Source organism: Crocuta crocuta, unplaced genomic scaffold (genome assembly GCF_008692635.1).
Source record: "Crocuta crocuta isolate KB4526 unplaced genomic scaffold, BGI_CrCroc_1.0 scaffold213, whole genome shotgun sequence".
Lineage (NCBI taxonomy): Eukaryota > Metazoa > Chordata > Mammalia > Carnivora > Hyaenidae > Crocuta > Crocuta crocuta.
Window position 1 is genome coordinate 4973856 of NW_027529442.1, and position 19218 is coordinate 4993073.

Here is a 19218-nt window from a genome sequence, read left to right on the forward strand (position 1 = left end):
CTCCCTCGAATCTCTGTACTTGAACCTATCAGGGACTTTTAATTGCCTCTCTCATTCATTCTGCATTCTTTTGGAGGGACAGATCCCTCCTTTTATTCAGTTTGGCAATGTGCTCGGAGAAGCAACCTTTCCCCCCACTGCTTCTTGCTGCCTAGATGCAACCACACGCCTAATTTCTGCCTGAGAAGCTAAAGGGGAATTTGTTAAATGAGGTTTCTGGAAAACCTTTTTAAAAGAATAGAGAGCTGGGACCAGGCCACTTTTTACCCTTTTCCTCCACTTCCGTTTTCTTGTTGCCTGGAATTTGGGAGTGATTGCTAGAACCCTAGCAGCCATGTTGAAACATGGAGGATTGAGGACAGGAGACGGAGAAAGAAACTGTCCCTGATGATTTTGTTGAGTTGCCATATGTCCAGGCTTCTTTTACATAACAGTGAAATACACATAAATTTTTTTAATGTTTATTTATATGTGAGAGAGAGCGTACACGCAAGTGAGCAGGGCAGAGAGAGAGGGAGACACAGAAGCCAAAGAAGGCTCCAGGCTCTGAGCTGTCAGCACAGAGCCTGACACAAGCCTCAAACCCAAGAACTGTGAGATCACGAGCTGAGCCAAAGTTGGACGCTTCACCGACTGGGCCACCAGGCACCCCTGAAATACATTTTCTCATGCTTTAAGCCACTGCAGTCAGCTCTCTGAAATTAGCAGCAGAATGCAATTCCTGACCGAAACGGCTTATGTCTTCACTGCTGTAAATCCATTTAAACTTGTGGAGGCACAGTTTGAGGGCGTCTCTTTGCCACCATTGATGTAGGGCTGAAAGGGTCTTCAGAAAACAATCTCACAAGTAAGTGGTGGAACTGCTAACAGCCTCATTTTACAAAGGAAGAAACTAAGGCTCAGGATCAGACAGTTAGTATATGTCAGAGAAAGGCCTAGAACCCAAGTCTTAGATGATGCTTAGGGCCGATAAGGGGTGGGACTACGGTATGAGCTGTAGGATTTGAGTTCGCTTATGCATGCAAACACATACACAGACACAGACACACACGCACACCCCACACAGAATCTGGAGTGGATACCTTTGCGTTTTGTCTGTCTTTATACTATCTTTTTCTGAAAACAAAACCTTTCCCTCTGGGAACTGTCTCTCTCCAGCTGAGGCTGTCAATCACCCAACTCTAGGTGGTACATGCTATCGGCCCCCTCAACAACATGACTGGTCCGGAAGTGGACATGTAATCCAATCACAGCCAAACAGGGTTCTTTTGGGGACAGCCACTTATTCGCTATACGTGAACATTTACTTGGTGGTTATTAGGATGAGCAAAAACAATTAAGCAGGCGGGGGCAAGGGGCAACGTCTACCTACTCTTTGCTGTTTATTAGACTTCTTTGGAAAGCTCTCATTTCCTTGGACACCATTCGGTCTATAGAGTAGAAACTATTGCTACAGAAAATTAACAAGTAAGCCCCTAAACCCACTTAAATCTTAAAAGGGTTTAAATCTCCCGTTTTGTTTGTTAAATCTCCCGTTTGGTTTGTTCATTTGTTCCCTATCACACACACCCCTTCAGAAGAGACATGAATGATTAAAAAGCAGACTTCAGGGACAGACCCTGTCCCTTATCTGCCTCTGGAATATGGCAACTGTAATCAATGGAATTAAGAAAATATGCATTTCTTCTCAATCTGGCAATCTTAAAAAAAAAAATAGATGTATTTTCATTCCTACTTGAATCAAGAGTCCAGAAACCATGGGAAATACAAATGTTTAGATGTGGTCATGGTATTTATTCATAGTATATTTTCACAATGTATTAATAAAGGAGAATAACACTTATTCATACACTGAGTATAACTTCTTCTGGAGCACTCTGGAGTTTGTTTGGGCTTGGAGGATACTCCTAGGTTTTTTTCTAATCTCTTTGGGTTTTGGAAGTAGGCAGGATTTCAAACACTGAATGTCTGCCGTGGGCCATCGGCATTGAATCCCCTTCTATCAGGTCGGAAGGGCCGAGAGACACGGACTTCAGCACCTCTGTTTTGGAAATAAGTAACAAAGAGGGGATTCGTGGAAGATCAGAAAGACTCCAGCATCTTCTAATCCACTGTTTGTGTCTTCTCACAAATGCTAATTACTGCAGCAGCCATGAACCCTGGCAGGCTCTGAGGCTCACGGCCAGAAGAAAAGTCATGTCACCAGTCGATGCGTTTAGGCATCCTGATGATTAGGAACTAGTTTTGAACTTGTCCAGGTGTGCTGGGGGTGCCCAAGGTCACCCCATCCCGAGCATCCTCTGTCTTGCAGCTGATAAACGTGGACACGATTTTAGAACATCTTGGCAAAATGTTGAGAGGATCTCACTCTCTCAATATCACTCTGTAAGGAAGCTGCGTTGGGGTATGCTCCATTTAACTTCAGAGAGACCGAGGCACCATGAACTGAAGCAAAGTATTAATAACGGTAACAAGAAGAACAGAGTCCAATTCTCTTCCACAACAAGCATGTCCAAAGATAAGGACACGTAGGGACAAGCAAGTGGTCTTACTTTTCCAAGTGATTCTGTCCATTGCATTCTGTCCTATTCCTCCCTTTTATTAAAAATGCTTACATTTCTGAGTCTGATAATCGCTTAAATATATACATTATATAGCACCAAGGCAGCAATTTTTTTTTCCCAGAGATCACATGAAACTGAATAGATAGTTAACATAACTAGTAGCTGGTAGAATCTGTGGCGTGACTACATTACTTATCGGCTGATACTTTCCTAGAAACGCCAAGATACACGGACACGACTCTGTAGCACCTTGATGGCAGCTAGGTTGTTTCAAAAAGACAAATGACAATTTCTGGAAAGTCACAGTAAAATATTTACAGATAGGAAGTAAACGATAGTGTACCGTGATAATGAAGGATCACCTTTGTCATAGTACTACATATAATGTAGAGTACGTAAAATGCAGTGATTTGACTGCAAGGGACAAAATAATGCAAAAAGCAGTCATAATAGAATCATTTTACGTACAAAAATATTACATCACAATAAATAATTTCAAACATAAATATTAAACTTTACATCATTAGGATATTTCACATATATATACACACACATATATATATACAGCTATATATATGTGTGTGTATATATGTATATATGTGCATATGTACACGCACACACACTCATACATTCCTCACACACCCACATGCACACAAATTTAAGGTGGAGGTATTGCATTACTATCCTTCATCTATCCCATAATGGCTTCCTCTTCAGAGCACCTGGAAATAAACAAACCAAACAAGGAAAGTCAATCTCCTGTATCAAATGCCAGAAGTCAAGAGTAGGTAATCCATAGATTTTTATATATAGAATTTAAAAAATGACACTTATTAACTTCTCTGGATTTTAAAAGTGATGTATCAGGGCGCCTGGGTGGCTCAGTCAGTTAAGCGTCCGACTTCGGCTCAGGTCATGATCTCACGGTTCATGAGTTCGAGCCCTGTGTCGGGCTCTGTGCTGACAGCTCAGAGCCTGGAGCCTGCTTTGGATTCTGTGTCTCCTTCTCTCTCTGCTCCTCCCCCTCCCCCACTCACACACACACACATTCTCTCTCTCTCTCAAAAAATAAACATTAAAAAATTTTTCTAAAAAGTGATGTAGGTCTGTCATGGAAACATGGACCTTTCAGGGGAGTATATAGACTAGAATAAACTACTAGCCTGAAACCTCCCACAGGAGACAATGCTCTTCAAATACTGGTACATTTTCATCTAGTTTTTTTCCTAGACATATATGGAAATATTATATATATTCACACTCACTCAAATTTTACTACAGGTAAACACACACAAAACTATTTTATTAGATACCAAATATGTAAAATACACTTAAAATGGGGATCTCTCATGGATCCCTGCCGACTCTGGCTGCCTCCATCCTATCTCCTCTTTCTTGATAACAAACTCTTCCTTCCTCTTCTAAATAAGTTGTCAATCACCCGCCTCCGGGTGGGTACCTGAGTGCAGTCTCCTGGACTTTGGGATTGGTTCAGAAGCACCCATGTGATGAACAAGAGCATGAGTTCTTGTGCAGAATGAATGCTGGATGTGAGTGTTTATTTGGGGGCAGCTCATGGTGCTGGGGAAATGGTCTGCCTGAGAATGAAGCAAGCCTTGCTGACTGATGGGAGAACCAAAGAGTCCTGATGACTCTGTTTGAGCCTCTGGATCCAGCTATGCCTGAAGCTAGACCACTGCTTGGATTTCTCAGTTATTTAAGATGTTAAGTTTCTTTTTTTTTTTTTTTCCTGTTGCCTCTTGGAATGGAAGCAATCGTAACTTAAGACCATAATTTTGAATATGGAGTTCAATCAAACAGTGAAACACGGATACATAAGCGTCAAGTAGGTGCTCCTGTGTCAGGATCTTGAAGAGCCCTACAGGAGAATGGACAGTTGAAAGATTGAAATAAGTTGTAGAAGGGTTGCACGACTTGGCTGAACTCATACCTTGTAGCTAAAGGCTCTGGGACCAGAAAAAGAGCGAACAATTCATTCCTCTGGCCAGCAGAGGGAGCACTTGCTGGCATAATGTAGTCCGACCAGGAATTCTCAAACCTTCCCATGCATGACTCTAATGTAGATTTGTTCAAATGCAGGTTCTGATTTTGTAAGTCTAGGGTAAGGCCTGAGACTTTGCCTTCCAACAAGTTCCCAGCTGATGCTGATCCTGCTAGTCCATGGACGACATGGTGAGTCACACGCGTGTGGAGCAGTGCGTTAACTGAGAGCACTCGCTCTGGTGTAGCACATGGATGGGCTCCACCAAAGGAATTTACTGTGATCTTAAGAAGCCATTGAATTATGTGGGCCTAGGCTTCTAGCTGTACAATAAGGATAAGTGGCCCATTTTGTGGCTTTATTGTGAGGTTCAATGAAATAATGTCAAGTAAGCACTTGGCCTGACACATTGTCAGGGCTCAATGAATGTCATTAATAGTATTAATGCAATACTCTGGGACAGAATCTCAAAAGTTAATCCATAAGTCACTTGAATTGGAATTCCTTGTATCAAAAATACAGATTCTGAGATGTCCCAGAGACATAAGGACCTCTAGAGATGGAGCCCAGTACGTTTTTAAAAAAATACTGCAGAGGACTCTGATGCAGAAAGCCTGGGGACCTCATATCCAAGAGTGGAGAAGAGATGAACAGGACAGATGAACAGGAGAGAAAAAGCCAGAATACCGAGTCAGTTTCAAGATGCTTAATAGTAAACCTTTCCGGGGGCAACTGACCTGCCTACATTGGCTAATCATGAGTTTACAGAAAGAATGAGAGAGAGAGAGAGAGAGAGAGAAACGTGGGACCTGCTTACCTTGACTATAAGATTCGAACCTCCAGACCAGTGCCAGAGGATGGAGTACATTTTCCACAGTAGCCACCGCATTTTCCTATGACTCGGGTACCATCCTGCAAGAAAACACACGATCTCAGACCACCTGCTTGACCAGTGTTTCCAGGGCTTGCACTGGCTTTTGAGGACATGTGTCTTCCCCGCACAGTAGGTAGGCCTTCTGAATAGAAGCAGAGCCCAACATCCTCACACGGTCTAAAGCAGAGGCAACAGACTATGGTCTGTGGGTCCAATCCAGCTTGCCACCCATTTCTTACGGCTCATCGATCATCAATCAAGAATAGTGTTTACATTTCTAAATGGCTGAGAAGAGGCAAACCAAGAACAATATCTCCTGATATTTGTAAATGACACGAAATTCAAGTGTCGGTGTCCGTAATAAAGTTTTATCGGAACACAGCCATGTTCATTCATTCACTTAGAAGGGCATGAGTAGTGGAGGCAGCTCTTGTGGCTTTATACAAATACTCAGCACGCTGCACACCACGGTGATGCAGTTGTGATCTGGCAGTGTGTGGAATGCCGTGCGTGTTCCCCTATCGTAACATTTTATTTTTTATCATCACCAGGGTCATGTCAGAACAAAAAAAGAAAAGCGACTTTGCCTGTTGCTCCGTGAGGGTACTGTGGTATGTGAACTATTCTGTTATCAAATTGAGATGGCAAAGCCCTGTGTTTCTCGTGCAAGGACACCGCAGCCGTGCCAGAAGAAAACAATATACACCATCATTACCAACCTCAGCTGCAGCACACATTCCCAACTCATAAGGAAAGCAATGCTCATAAATTTAGAAAATTCAAAATAGAAGACTGCACCGTAGCATAATTTCCTCATAGCACAATATAAAACTGAAACTCAGTACAGGCGCCTGGGTGGCTCAGTCAGTTAAGCATCCGACTTCTGCTCAGGTCATGACCTCACGGTCTGTGAGTTTGAGCCCTGCGTCAGGCTCTGTGCTGATAGCTCGGAGCCTGGAGCCTGCTTCAGGTTCTCTGTCTCCCTCTCTCTCTGCCCTTCCCCTGCTCATGCTCTGTCTTTCTATGTCTCTCAAAACTAAAAAACATTAAAAAAATTTTTTCAAATGAACTGAGTAAAAATAAACAATGAAACCAAAAAAGTTAAGTCTCCAGGTGGCTGATGTGTTAGTTAAGCGGGGAAAACAATTTGCCCCCTGGGGAGTTAATGGCATCTCGTTTCATTGTGAACAACTCAACAAGTGTGTCCAGAGAAAATAAATTGATCAAGACTACTATCCTTTTGGGAGGAACAGTTGCTTGAAAAGTCGATGACATTGAAAATAACATCAATAATCAATTAACACACGAGGTGAATAATTTTAGGTGGCCTTTTTTTTTTGGCTCTTGATGAGTTGATAGGTAGGTATTATGGGTGTCATTCAGTTGTTTATTTGAGGAGATGATGCTGAGTGTGAAGTGACCACAGAGTGGCTTCTGTGAATAGTCTGTGTGAAACAAATTCAGGCAAGACAATTTCAAAGAGGCTGAGAAAACACTAGTGCAGAACAGCTGATGTGGAATCTACCAAGATGTGTGGACAACTGACAGAGGTTTAAAAAAAAAAAAGTATATGAATGCAGAGAAAGCTATAGTTGGTCAAATTGACAAAGCTCATAAAAACGTAAGCTGTCTGAAGCCTCTAATTATTCGATATGTTATCCATCAGTCGGTGCTTGATGGAAAATAGAAGCATCTATCAGGTGTTACAGAACCAAGATGAACAGCTTTTTGCTACCACAAACTTATCCAGCATCAGTTTTATAAACATTTTTTGGTCAGAACTAGAAACGGAACGTCCTGGCCCATGTTACAATCTAGCAGCCTGATTGCCTTAGCAGTGGGCAGGTTTGATGGTGAACTTTTGAGCTCAGAGCTGGGGATTAACATGTTTCTGAATGAGAACTGTTCTTAGTCACTGTGACTGGATACTCACGGCTTTGGACACTGGCTCTTGCCATGGATCAGACCATATTTCTTAAGGAATGGAATCTAAATGTCAAGGCGACACTGAATTTATAGGCACAGCTTACACGGTGGTAAAGTCATTTCAATGTCGATTCAGTGTTCCTATCTAATCATGCAAAGCGCTTTATGTACGCTCCATTCTGCGGAGAGTTAAGAACCTATATCTCAAGCCACATAAATTTTTGGTGAATATACCTTGTGAGCTTGAGCGACAGTACCAGCGGCATGTTCTGGATTGGGAGGTAAGTGCCAAGCAAATTTCCTATTTCAAAATCTACATAACAAGGCATCTGAGGAGCTTCTATCTTGCCTTCAACAGCAAGGGCTTGAATCTAATAGAATTCCAGAAATGCTTGCCAAGGCACGAATATGCTCAATTAAAATGATATGGGTGTGGACTGTATCAGGGTTTGACAATACCTATTTGTGTAAATGAATGTTTATAAGATGAAATACGGACAGTCTCATCGCTGACCAGCATTAACAAATAAATACTTATAATCAGTTTTGATAACAGAGAATTAAGCAAAATGTGCAGCTAACTGAAGCAAAATATGATCATTCCCAAATATTCCATTGTTCTCACTGGTAAATATGTTTAAAAATTGTACTCGATTATTATTTTTAAAATTGAATAAAAAATTCTGTGCAAATTTGTTTTTGCTCGTTATAAATACATAGATAAAAGCACTGATTTTTGCCACCTGGGTGGCAAAGTCTAAAATATTTATAAATAAATATGAATTATTCAGTTTTTCCCAGAAAAAGTTTGCTGGCCCCTGGTCTACCCCTTCCTACCTCTCCAGATTCACCTTGCAACTCTCTAGATACTATCATTTCCCTCCACCCCATCCCTGACCTTGGCATTTCTTTGGGTTGTTCTTCTGACATGTGCCTTATAACACAGGGACTTTGCACGTGCAACACCATTCCCTATGGATGGAACTCTCTTCCGTGTCCCTTGCCCTTCTGTGTGCACTCAACCACCCCACTTTTTGACTGTTAGATTCTTTAGAACCCAGCCCCGCAGCCACTTCCTCTTAGAAATCTTCCTTACTCAGTTGCCTGCCACATAGCATCCTCTAAAACTGGGTAATTCTTTCTTTACATCTGTCTTCCTGCTAGAATGTAAGTCCCATAATGGCAAGGTCAGTGTCTTCTTTTGTTTTTAAAGTTTATTTATTTTGAGAGAGAGAGAGAGAGGCACAAAGGGAGAGCAAGTGCGCATGTGCATGGGAGGGGCAGAGAGACAGGGAAAGAGAGAACCCCAAGCAGGCTCAGCACTGTCAGTGCAAAGTCTGATGCAGGGCTCGAACCCTAAGAACTCATGACCTGAGCTGAAACCAAGAGGTGAATGCTTAACCAACCGAGCCACCCCGGTGCTCAAGTATAATGGCTTTTTAAATTCCAAGGTCTCTAGAATCCAACAGTGTACTGCTCAGCGTGGTACTAAATACACATTTGTTAAATGAATGAATGAATGAATGAATGAATGAGAGGCTGAAGCTGATACACACTCTTCTTTTTAACCTGCAATTCAGATCGCTTGCTTAATTAATTCCCCTAACACTTTACCACGCCGTGAAGAACTCCTTGTCTAATTGTGACTTCATATCTCACTGTGTAAATTTACTATGTCAAATCAGCCACCCCTCACCCTTCCATTCCTGCACGATGTTTGGCATCTTAGATGGTCCACATCTTCCACTATTGAGATAAACCATATTTGTCCTGCATTTCAGGATATCTTCAGACTACATTCCCAGAACTGGCTCAAGGTCCTGAAAATTTGGTTCATATGGCCACACTATGAAAATCTCTTGCTGGGGCGCCTGGGTGGCTCAGTCCGTTGAGCGCCGACTTCAGCTCAGGTCATGATCTCAAGGTTCATGGGTTTGAGCCCTGCGCTGGGCTCTGTGCTGACAGCCAGTTCAGAGCCTGGAGCCTGCTTTGGATTCTGTGTCTCCCTCTCTCTCTGACCCTCCCCTGCTCACGCTGTCTCTCTCTCTCTTTCTCACTCACAAATAAATAAAAAACATTTAAAAAGTTAAAAAAAAGAAAATCTCTTGCAAATAACAGATCATCTTGTCTAAAAACAAAGAGACAAAAGAAGCTTTGCCAATTTAACAAAGAAAACAAAATAGTTTCTCTTTAAAAAATTTGCTTGCCTATGATTATGACAGATATTGAACTGGAAGAATGATTTCTAAGACTCTGGTCCTGCTTTTAAATTTTTTTAAAAAAATTTTATTTACTTATTAATGTCTATTCATTTTTGAGAAGGGGGAGCGGCCAAGAGAGAGGGAAACACAGATTTTGAAGCAGGCTCCGGGCTCTGAGCTGTCAGCACAGAGCCCAGTGCAGAGTTTGAACTCAGGAACTATGAGATCATGACCTGAGCGGAAGTCAGATGCTTAACCAACTGAGCCACCCAGGTGCCCCTAATTGGTCCTACTTTTAAGGACCCATATTAATTCTGGAGCTAATCTGACACCACAAACTAGCTCTGATGACAGACCAGCCAGTCTTCCAGCTAGGGACCTTCTCTGGAGGCTAGAGCCTGGTCTGCGGGTCTTCAGAATGCGGATGTGCTGTGAATGTCTTCTATCTCATCCAAGCTCATGCTTTCTTCATACTCCCTCCTGACCCAGCAGTGGAGAGAACCAGAGTCCAACTGCCTGGGTGGGGTTTGTGTCTCATTTTTAAGTAACTCTCTAAGCCTCAGTTTCCTAGTGCGTCTGTAAAATGGGGATATTTTTCTCCCCTCAGAGGTCTGCTGTAAATGCAAGAATGTATGTAAAGAGCTTAGCAGAGTACTTGGCCTAATGTATCTGCTCAAAAAATATTAGCTATTATTATCATAATGGTAGTTTCTAATGTGTGGGTCCCCATCATAGCCTGTTTTCGGGAAGAAGAGGGAAAGCCTGGGTAGTTATAAAGGTGATTATAACAGCTTTGAAATGCTCATGCGATTTTACTAATTGGGACTCTGTTAATTTGATTTAGATAAAGTCTGAGCTAAAACTCATCATTTTTACTACAGAATACAAAGAAAAAAACATGCTCAGAAAATGGTTAGCATAAACATGATTGTCATGGAAACAGGGCCTATTTTAGAGAAAAAGGTACGCTTTCCAGCATCTTAGAAATAGCCACTCACATACAATGAAACACCAATTATAAATCATTTTTATTTCTTCATTAAAACAAACCCTCTAAAAATCTCTTTTCAATGAATATTTTGTTAGCTTAGTTGGAGCTATTACATATAATTATAAAACGAGTGAATCTCTGCTCCATTATTAACAGCTTGTATTTCATACTTTTCAAAATTTTTTCTGGCTTTCTCAATCAATATGACCAGGCAAGGTGGGTTCCTGTGATTTAGGAAAGTCAGCACATCTTGAAGCACATTGATTTACATTTTCTTTTCCTTTTTTTTTCCCCCCAAGTTTACTTATTTATTTTGAGAGAGAGAGCACACGAGTGGGGGTAAGGACAGAGGGAGAGAAATTCCAAGCAGGCTCTGCGCTGGCAGCGCAGAGCCCGATGCAGAGCTCGAACTCACAAACTGGGAGATAATGACCTGAGCCGAGATACAGAGTCGGACGCTTAACTGACTGAGCCACCCAGGTGGCCCTGATTTACATTTCTTTGGAGTGTGCTGGTGCTGAACTGCCCATAAAACATGGGAGGTACATATATATTTCCCAATACAACCCTAGACAGTCACATATATGTAAATATACACATTGTTTAATATTTAGAATATATTTAAACCTCTAACTTCTATCAGAAAGTATGGAAGAAAAAGTACGCAGTATCTAAAATGTAATTTTCCTCTCCTGGCCTGCAATTTGATTACCATACTTGTGGATAGTTGGATTTTCTTAAGTGAACTGTGAGATAGGAGGCAGTACGTGGAAGATGAATGAGGGTTGAATCTGGACCACGTATACACTTGCATTCCCCCCCACCCCCCGCCGACATATTTATCTCGTGTTACCTTAACTCCATTGGTTGTAAATGAGCTCAAAGGTATGAATGGAGTGCATCTCCTCTATGACAGTACAAAGTTCTTTCACTTTTCATTTCAAAGCAATTCTTCAATCTACAACCCTCCCCTCAGCACAGGGAATGTGGGTTAGGCTCTAGGGCCAGGCCTCAGAAACACAGGCCCCCCCCCTCGCTCCTTGCTGACCCCACAAAGTCCCCAGGCAGGCCAGGAAGCAAGGAGACTGGTGGGCACCTCTCCCATGCAGCCTGAAGTGAACTTCCCNACCCCCCTCGCTCCTTACTGACCCCACAAAGTCCCCAGGCAGGCCAGGAAGCAAGGAGACTGGTGGGCACCTCTCCCATGCAGCCTGAAGTGAACTTCCCTTCACTCCGCTTGGCTCTCGAGGCTCTCGAGGCTGATCCTCCTCCTGGAGGGGCAGATAGCAGCTCTGGGAATGGGCATGTGGAGCCCGGGGAGAACCCTGGATGGGGCTGAGGGCCTTTTCCTGCCCTGAGCACATCTGTGAGTCGAGGGCGCAGAGAAGGTCACTGGCAGAGGAGCTCCAAGTTCCAACATCTTCCATCCAGGCCATGCTCGCCTTCCTGGGGGGTGCCGCTCACTCGCAAGCAGGGTAGGAGCTCTTGTTNGTTCCTGATCCTCCTCCTGGAGGGGCAGATAGCAGCTCTGGGAATGGGCATGTGGAGCCCGGGGAGACCCCTGGATGGGGCTGAGGGCCTTTTCCTGCCCTGAGCACATCTGTGAGTCGAGGGCGCAGAGAAGGTCACTGGCAGAGGAGCTCCAAGTTCCAACATCTTCCATCCAGGCCATGCTCGCCTTCCTGGGGGGTGCCGCTCACTCGCAAGCAGGGTAGGAGCTCTTGTTCCTACGCACAGCAGGTGCAGCTGGAGCACCCCTGGGCCAAGGGGTCCCACCTGCTGCACTCCCAGGCAGGGTGGGGACTCGCATGATAGAAGCCACATGGTGCTCTGGGTGACAGCCACGTCCAGGCTCAGCCTTGGCTCAGGCCACGGTCCCCTGTCCTGCCACTTTGCCAACTCAAATCAGTCTATTTCCTTCATCGTCTTGGCCAGCTTCTAAGACCTTACAGCCAGCCTAAGGGCTAGGAAAGCGCTGTAACATCAAGAGCTAACACCTATTATGCACCTGCTGTTTGCCCAGTGACGTGCAAACAGCTCTTCACCCCTCTCTCATATACGCCCCACGAGGGCCCAGCGATAAGGGCCCCCATGCTCCTCATTTTATGGATGGAGAAATGGTGCCCCATGCACCCCCCACCAAGAAGTTACATAACTCGTTCAGGAAGGCCGAGCTAGTCAGTGCAGATGCAGGCAACCTGACTGCCGAGGCTGCGCGCTGAATCTCTACCCTACCTTCTGCAGGCGCCATGAGCTTTCACTTCAGCACCAAGAGCCACCGACTGGATCTTGGATTCCAGCACCAAAGCAACATCACGTGCTGACCCTCCACCCACCACCTCAATCTCCCTTCCACGATTTGATGAGAAAGCGGGCAAAATGGGGTTTAATGCAGGTATACGCATTAACGCCCAATAAGTGGTAGTATTTCTATTAGTTAAAAATAGGAGAAAGCATCTTCTCATCATACAGGGGGAGCCCACAGTGAGGCCGACAATGAGACTTATTTTTACCAGTTTTGCCCCTGATGATGAGACAGTGGTTCTGGGGGTTCAGGTTTCCCCACATGACTAGAGTCTTCCTGTAGCTTTGCTTAGGGAAAAACACTGTATTGCCAACCAGGTTTGGAGAACTGAAGTTTTCACTATGGCCTTTTCTCCATAGCTCTCAGCAGAAAAGGGAAGGCAAGTAAGGAGTGGCAACCTGAGGCTGAATCAAAGCAGGGCTGTTTGGGGAGGAGAAGGTGAGGACTGGCCAGGGTCTGAGCAGCACGGAGGACGGGGCCTCGGCCGCTGGGGGCAACACGGGAGTTTGGTAAAGTGTGTTCCATGGAACACCGGGTTATCTGGGGGAAATGAGAAAGTGTAGCTTTGAGAAGAAGGTTCTGGGTTTGGTCTAACTTAGGTCTACAGCTCTCGAAGTGTGGGCTTGGGCCAGGAGCATTAGCACCACCCGGGAAATTGCTGGGAATGTACATTTGGGGCCCCTTCTGAGGCTGGCTATGTCTGAACGAGCCTGCAGGTGATGCTGATACACACTCCAGTTTGAGAATCACGATTTAGGGCAACCCTGGTTGGGATAAAGGCACCCAGGCTTCCTTCCTCTATACTTTATTCCAACCTTGAGTAAGCTCAGGCTCACTGTGCCTCTTCAAGAAGGAAATAAAATATACAATTTTTTCCCGAATGTTTTTGGCCAGGGAGGCCTATGTTCGTGGAGCATCCTTAGGGGATGCTACTCTGAGAGCCCCAGAAGCAGGTGAGACACACACAGCAGCACGTGGGAGTGCGTTGGGAGCCATAGAGGTGGCTCCACCTGGGTCCCAGGGATTCATAAGGAGCACTCGGCACACCCTTGAGATTAATTTTGAGCTCGGGCTGTCACGGAACACCACGATTTTAAAAAAGAAAAAAGTCCTGGCTGGCAAATGTCAAACCAATTCCCTCCAGGAAAGGGGTAACTTCTCCCAAACGCTTGGGAAACAGCCAACCCATCTTGGCAGGGCAGTGATCATTCTCTCCAGAAGGTGGCGCTCTCCGCCGTAATTATTTTTAGTTTCTGGATGAAAACCACAATCCTGTGACAGGCTAACAGGATTGAAACTTATGTTACACAGTTTACATAGACGGTTTCCTACAGAACACGCTTCATGTCTAACCGCGTTTGGGGGAGTTAATTTTTTTGTCCCTCGGAGTGACTAAAACATAATAAATGGACCTTGAGGAGGAGTAGTAGGGAAGAACATTATAATCCGGGAGCACATTCTAAAGCATGTGTGCTCTCTTGTCAGCTCTCTTTATTCCATTCAGTGCAAAGGAAAACATTTAATGATTTACAAGCAATCAATGTGTGCATTTAATGAATAAGATTTGAGGTGGTTGATTGGCTTCAAGAAAAAAGATATATTTCCCCCCAAAGACCAATTTAACACTGGCAGCTCAAAATTTGGGCTCTGGAAACTGTGGGATTTCCCTGGGAAGTCCCCACTGGATATTTCTTCCCTTACTGGGGGGAAGCAGCTTGAATTTCTTCTTTATATTCTGATTTTGATAAGGTTTAGCAAATAAAAATACAGGGCACTGAGTTCGATGTAAATTTCAAATAAGCAACAAATACTATTTTTAGAATAAATATGTCCCACAAGGTGTTTAAGATGTGTGCATATAGTAAAAAAAAATGTTCCTTGTTTATTTGAAATTCAAGTTCAACGGGGCGTCCTGTATTTGATCCGGAAACCCTACTTCGGAACGATAACCCCTTTCCCTGTCTTCCTCTTTGTCCTCCCCTAGCCACAGATCTGAGGAGACCCCGTGGTGAAGGTCACGGCTAAAGCAGGACCTAGGACCATGGGCCATACTCTGGTCAATTTCCTATTTGCCGGTACGTCAGGTGCCTGTCGCAGGTTCTCAGAACTTCTGAGAGAAGGCTGGAATGCACAGCAGCTTCTGCCCTGGATATACAAGAGAATTTCCCCTGGGGGTTAAAAATTCTACCCCTGCCTCAGAGGTTCCCGTTTGGTCAGTCTGGCTGGGGCCTGGGCATTTGAAAGTTTCCCAGGTGATTCAGAGAAACGCTGCCCAGACCAGGGTTTCTCAAGCTGCGCTGTGCTTATGATCTACCTGGCGACCTTGTTCAGTGGCAGATGCTGACTTAGAGACCGCGGGGGCCCCAGAAACTGCATTTTCAACAAGCCTCAGGTGATGCTGACGTTCCGTGTGTCCCGCACCTTAAGAGGCAGGATTTTTGAGCGCGAAAACCTGGTTATTGTGAACCCCCTGTTTTCCTAATTCTCCGGAAACATCACCTGATAAATTACCCCTTTCTTCCTGCCTCTTCTGTATTTCAGTTTTACTTACAACAGCAACAAACAAAAATCTTTTTCCCCACGTTCACAAAAGGAATCTCATGTTGGCTAATTGCAAGGTGTCTGAGCCACACACTCCCTTAGAGGCTTCTTAACTGCTTTCAGCTTCCTTGTTAGGCATCGTCTAATTACTCGGATGGTTCACAGGTTCAGAACTTGGGGAAAAATTCACCAGATGCGAAGCAAGGCTCTTTCTGATACACTCAACCTACACATGCTTCACCTTTGATTTTTTTCCAAAACTTCCTTCCTGACACTGCAAAATCATTGGAGCAAGTTGGAAAGCACGGTCTCCCCTTCAGCACCACCACAACAGACCAAGCAAACAAGAAGGAAAAGAGAAGAAACCCATCGGGAGCCACTCGGCACCTTACCGGGGACTTCTTAATGTCGGAGACCGCGTAATTCCCTTGTGATATCCATCTGGCAGATTCGGTTAAAGACAGGCCGGTTCCGTAAAGGTTGATGCTAAAACGACCCTGGAATAAAGAGCCAATGAAAAGGATTTTTAGACCACGTGATGTCCTAAGCAAAGGCCACACAATAAAAGAACCCTTGGAAAGGAGAAGGACATTAATTAATTACGATAGCTACTAATTAATGAGTGTTTTTTTTTTTTTGGAAGGGAGGGAGGTCTAGGCCAGGCCCTTTACATGCACCATTTCATGCATCCTCCCAAGAGCTCTGGGGAGAAGTTCTCTTGACAGATGGGGAAACTAAGGCCCGGTGGAGGTGATTAACTTCTGCAGGAGACAGTGAGAGTCCAACTCACATTTTCCTGACTTCAAAAGTCCTCGCTCTCAACCAGCGCCATTCTGCCTCCCTAACACAGCAATCCTGATGTTGCTCACAATTATCAGATTCCTTCAGGAACAAAATGCCACAGTGTAATTTTTCTAACAAGATCTCGCTGCCAGAGCTTCCTGGGCCGCCGCTCCCCGTTGCGCCGAGCACTTCGCGTACTAAGCACAGCAGGGCGGGACTTCAAAGGAGAGGTGCGTTCCCCGGACCGGCCAGCAGAGGGCGCGCGCGGCGCGTTCTACACGGCAGGCAGCGGGACCGCCTCTTCCACGGGCCCAGGGTTGCAGATCCCAACCCGCTCCAGGATTAATTTCAAAACCGCGCCTCGGTGTTTCCATGTTCATTTCTAAGGAGGCGCCTCAGCAGAGCTCCTCTCCTGCGTCCCTTATCTGTCTCTGTTTCACTTTCAAAAATGACTCCACAAAGACACCTGAAATCGGTTCTTGAGGCTTCCTCCCCCACAAGGGGCCGTTTCAGAACCGAAAATGTTCCGCACCAACAGGCTCTCGGCGACTGCTTCCTCTCTGAACCTTTCACAGGCCCGCACTTTGTCAAGTAGTCTTTACTAAAGATTANACCTCAGTTTGTCCACCTGTAAAATGGAAGATAATAACAGTATCTGCCCCAGCGTAGTGTAGTGAGGGCTAGATGAAATTAGCCATGCGGCACACCTGACTTCAGAAATACTGGTTACTGGTTGTTTTGTGTGTCTCGCTCCAATAGGAACAGTAAGCTTAGCGAGAGGAGGGGCTTGGTATTGTTTTCTTTGTATCAGCAATGGTCTGTAACACATGGCTAGGCAGCTGATAGACAGTTAATAAATATTCCATCCTGGCTTGTCCAATATGACTTCCAGGACTAGGGGTCGCCTGCAGGCTCGCTCTCTGTGTCAGTGCCATCAATATTTACTACGCAGAGTTTATTGGCCCCTTTGAAGCCTTGGATTCCACATCTACAACATGGGGACAAAAAGCATCCAATTCACAGAAGTGATGCAAGCATCTAAGTTAGTGGCTCTCCAGAGGGGACAATTTTGCCCCTGGGGTGGGGGGATTTGGCAATATCTAGAGATCTTTCTGGTTGTCATAACTGGCAGGTGTGTGTGTGTGTGCGCACGCACGTGTGTTACTAGCATCCAGTGGGTAGAGACCAGAGGTATTGCTAAATAGCCTGCAATGCACAGCACAGTCCCTACAACAGACTGATCCAGTCCACAACATTAACAGTGCAGGCAGTGAGAAAGCGGTGAGAATGCCAAATGGATTTTTCCTAGAATCCAGGCTCCCCCACTTTTAGTGTAACCTCAGGCAAACGGCTTAACTTTCCTGAGTCCATCTGTAAAATGGGTCAGTAATGCCAACGCTGCAAACAGGAGGGAATTAGGTAGAAGGTAAAAGGCACGTGACTCATTCTCTGGCACAGACTAGGTGATATTTAAGAAATATTTCGGGAAACTATGACAGTGCTCTACAGGCGTTAGTGGTTGTTAGGTGAGCGGCCTCAGTAAGCGTCCGTGGTCGTGGCTGGAGTGACGCACACAGCCTGACATTGCTGGCCTCCCCAGACACGGGCCTCTCCGAGCTACGCGATCCCTCCTGCCTGTCCTGAGGCGGGTGTTCACACCGTTCATTACGTCCAGGCCACAATGCTGCCAAGGATCCCTCTCCTTCTCCCCTTCCCCTCCTGCTTCCCATGTGGATGGTCCGCTCCCCCTGCACGGCAGGAGAAGGGAGCTTCATCTGCTTTGACCTCAAGGTTCTTGAAAGGTGCAGGCCCCTGACCCAGCTTCTGGCCCAAGAGCGCCCCCAGCTGAGCTGGGCATCCGCCGTCTGAGTGCCCCCCATACACACGTCTAGCTAGACGTGAGCAGGTGACAGACCCGACGGAGCCGGCGGTCTTCTTTCTCACTCTTTTCCCACGTTTTCCAGCATAGGGGACCTACGTTTTCAGCTGATAACGACCACCGGAGGTTGAGGGTCCCCTAAGGAGTAAAGGCTGACTGTCCTCTGAGCTCCGAGTGAGCCATCTTTGTCCCTCCAGCCCTCCTCTTCCCGGGGCAGAGGGCATGGGATTTAGAGCTACTACCTCCTGTGGCTGATTTAGGAGAGTAAAAGTAATTCAGAGCTATGCACGGGCTAGAGGGTCCGGAGGGATTTGAGGACGATGTGCCTGAGACTAGGAGAGGTTTTGTGCTTTGTTCAAAGGAGGAGGCTGCAAAGTCCTGCCTGCAAGTGGGGTCAGCCAGACACATCTGCCATCACGGATTTGCACTCAGACACATTTGGGATCCAGTCCTGCCTCTATTGAGCACTGGCTGTGTGGGTTTGGGCAAGCTCCCCAACCTCTCTGTGTCTCCATTTTCCCATCGGAAAAGGGGGACCTTCTCACGGGTTGCTGCTGTGGGGATGACACGCTACACTGACCTAGAAATGCTGAGCAAAGTCTAAAATCTAGTGAACACTCAAGAAGTGGTGCCAATACCAGCATCGATACCAATCATGCCGCATCCCTGGTGATCAGAACAGAAAAACACATTTCGGCTATATTTTCAGTTGAGGGCCCTTGGGGAACCTGCTCTTCCTCCTAAGTCAGTCCCCAAAGCAGCATTGTGAGCGAGGTCGGACATTCGCTTTGGCTTCTGTGCAATCACTTCTGTTCAATCACTTCTGTGCAATCACAGGAGGGGCCACTGGCTCCAAAGCCCCTGGTGCAAGTGTACTTTTGCAGACCTTTTCCTGCAAAACTCAGATCTTTCATGGATATACACAGTTGGCGCTCAATAATTGTCTAAGGAGTTGAATTCTGAAAGCCCCGGATATGGCTTGAAGAATGAGCTAGGAAAAAATATAAATCAGCTTCATACTGGCTTTGCATTTTCTCATTTAGCGATGGCTTCAGGGTCAGGATTTAGCAAATCAATAAGTTCATTTGTCTCCGAATTATTAAAATAAATGAACGCAAATTACCTTTCATTTACTTAAGCGGGACCTCAAAG

At 45.3% G+C, this 19218-nt stretch overlaps 1 protein-coding gene across 3 annotated transcripts in view; it reads right to left on the reverse strand.

Moving 5' to 3' along the window:
• Positions 1–1773: 1773 nt before the first annotated feature.
• Positions 1774–19218, reverse strand: part of ADAMTS9 (ADAM metallopeptidase with thrombospondin type 1 motif 9) — a 169574-nt gene continuing 152129 nt past the window's right edge. For all 3 annotated transcript variants that reach the window (XM_077760261.1, XM_077760262.1, XM_077760259.1), the window contains 3 exons: positions 15797–15901; positions 5384–5478; positions 1774–3286 (listed from right to left, as the gene is read on the reverse strand). In XM_077760261.1, the coding sequence (XP_077616387.1) occupies positions 5389–5478; positions 15797–15901 (195 nt within the window). In that variant the 3' untranslated portion in view covers positions 1774–3286; positions 5384–5388. The remainder of the gene's footprint in view (positions 3287–5383; positions 5479–15796; positions 15902–19218) is intronic.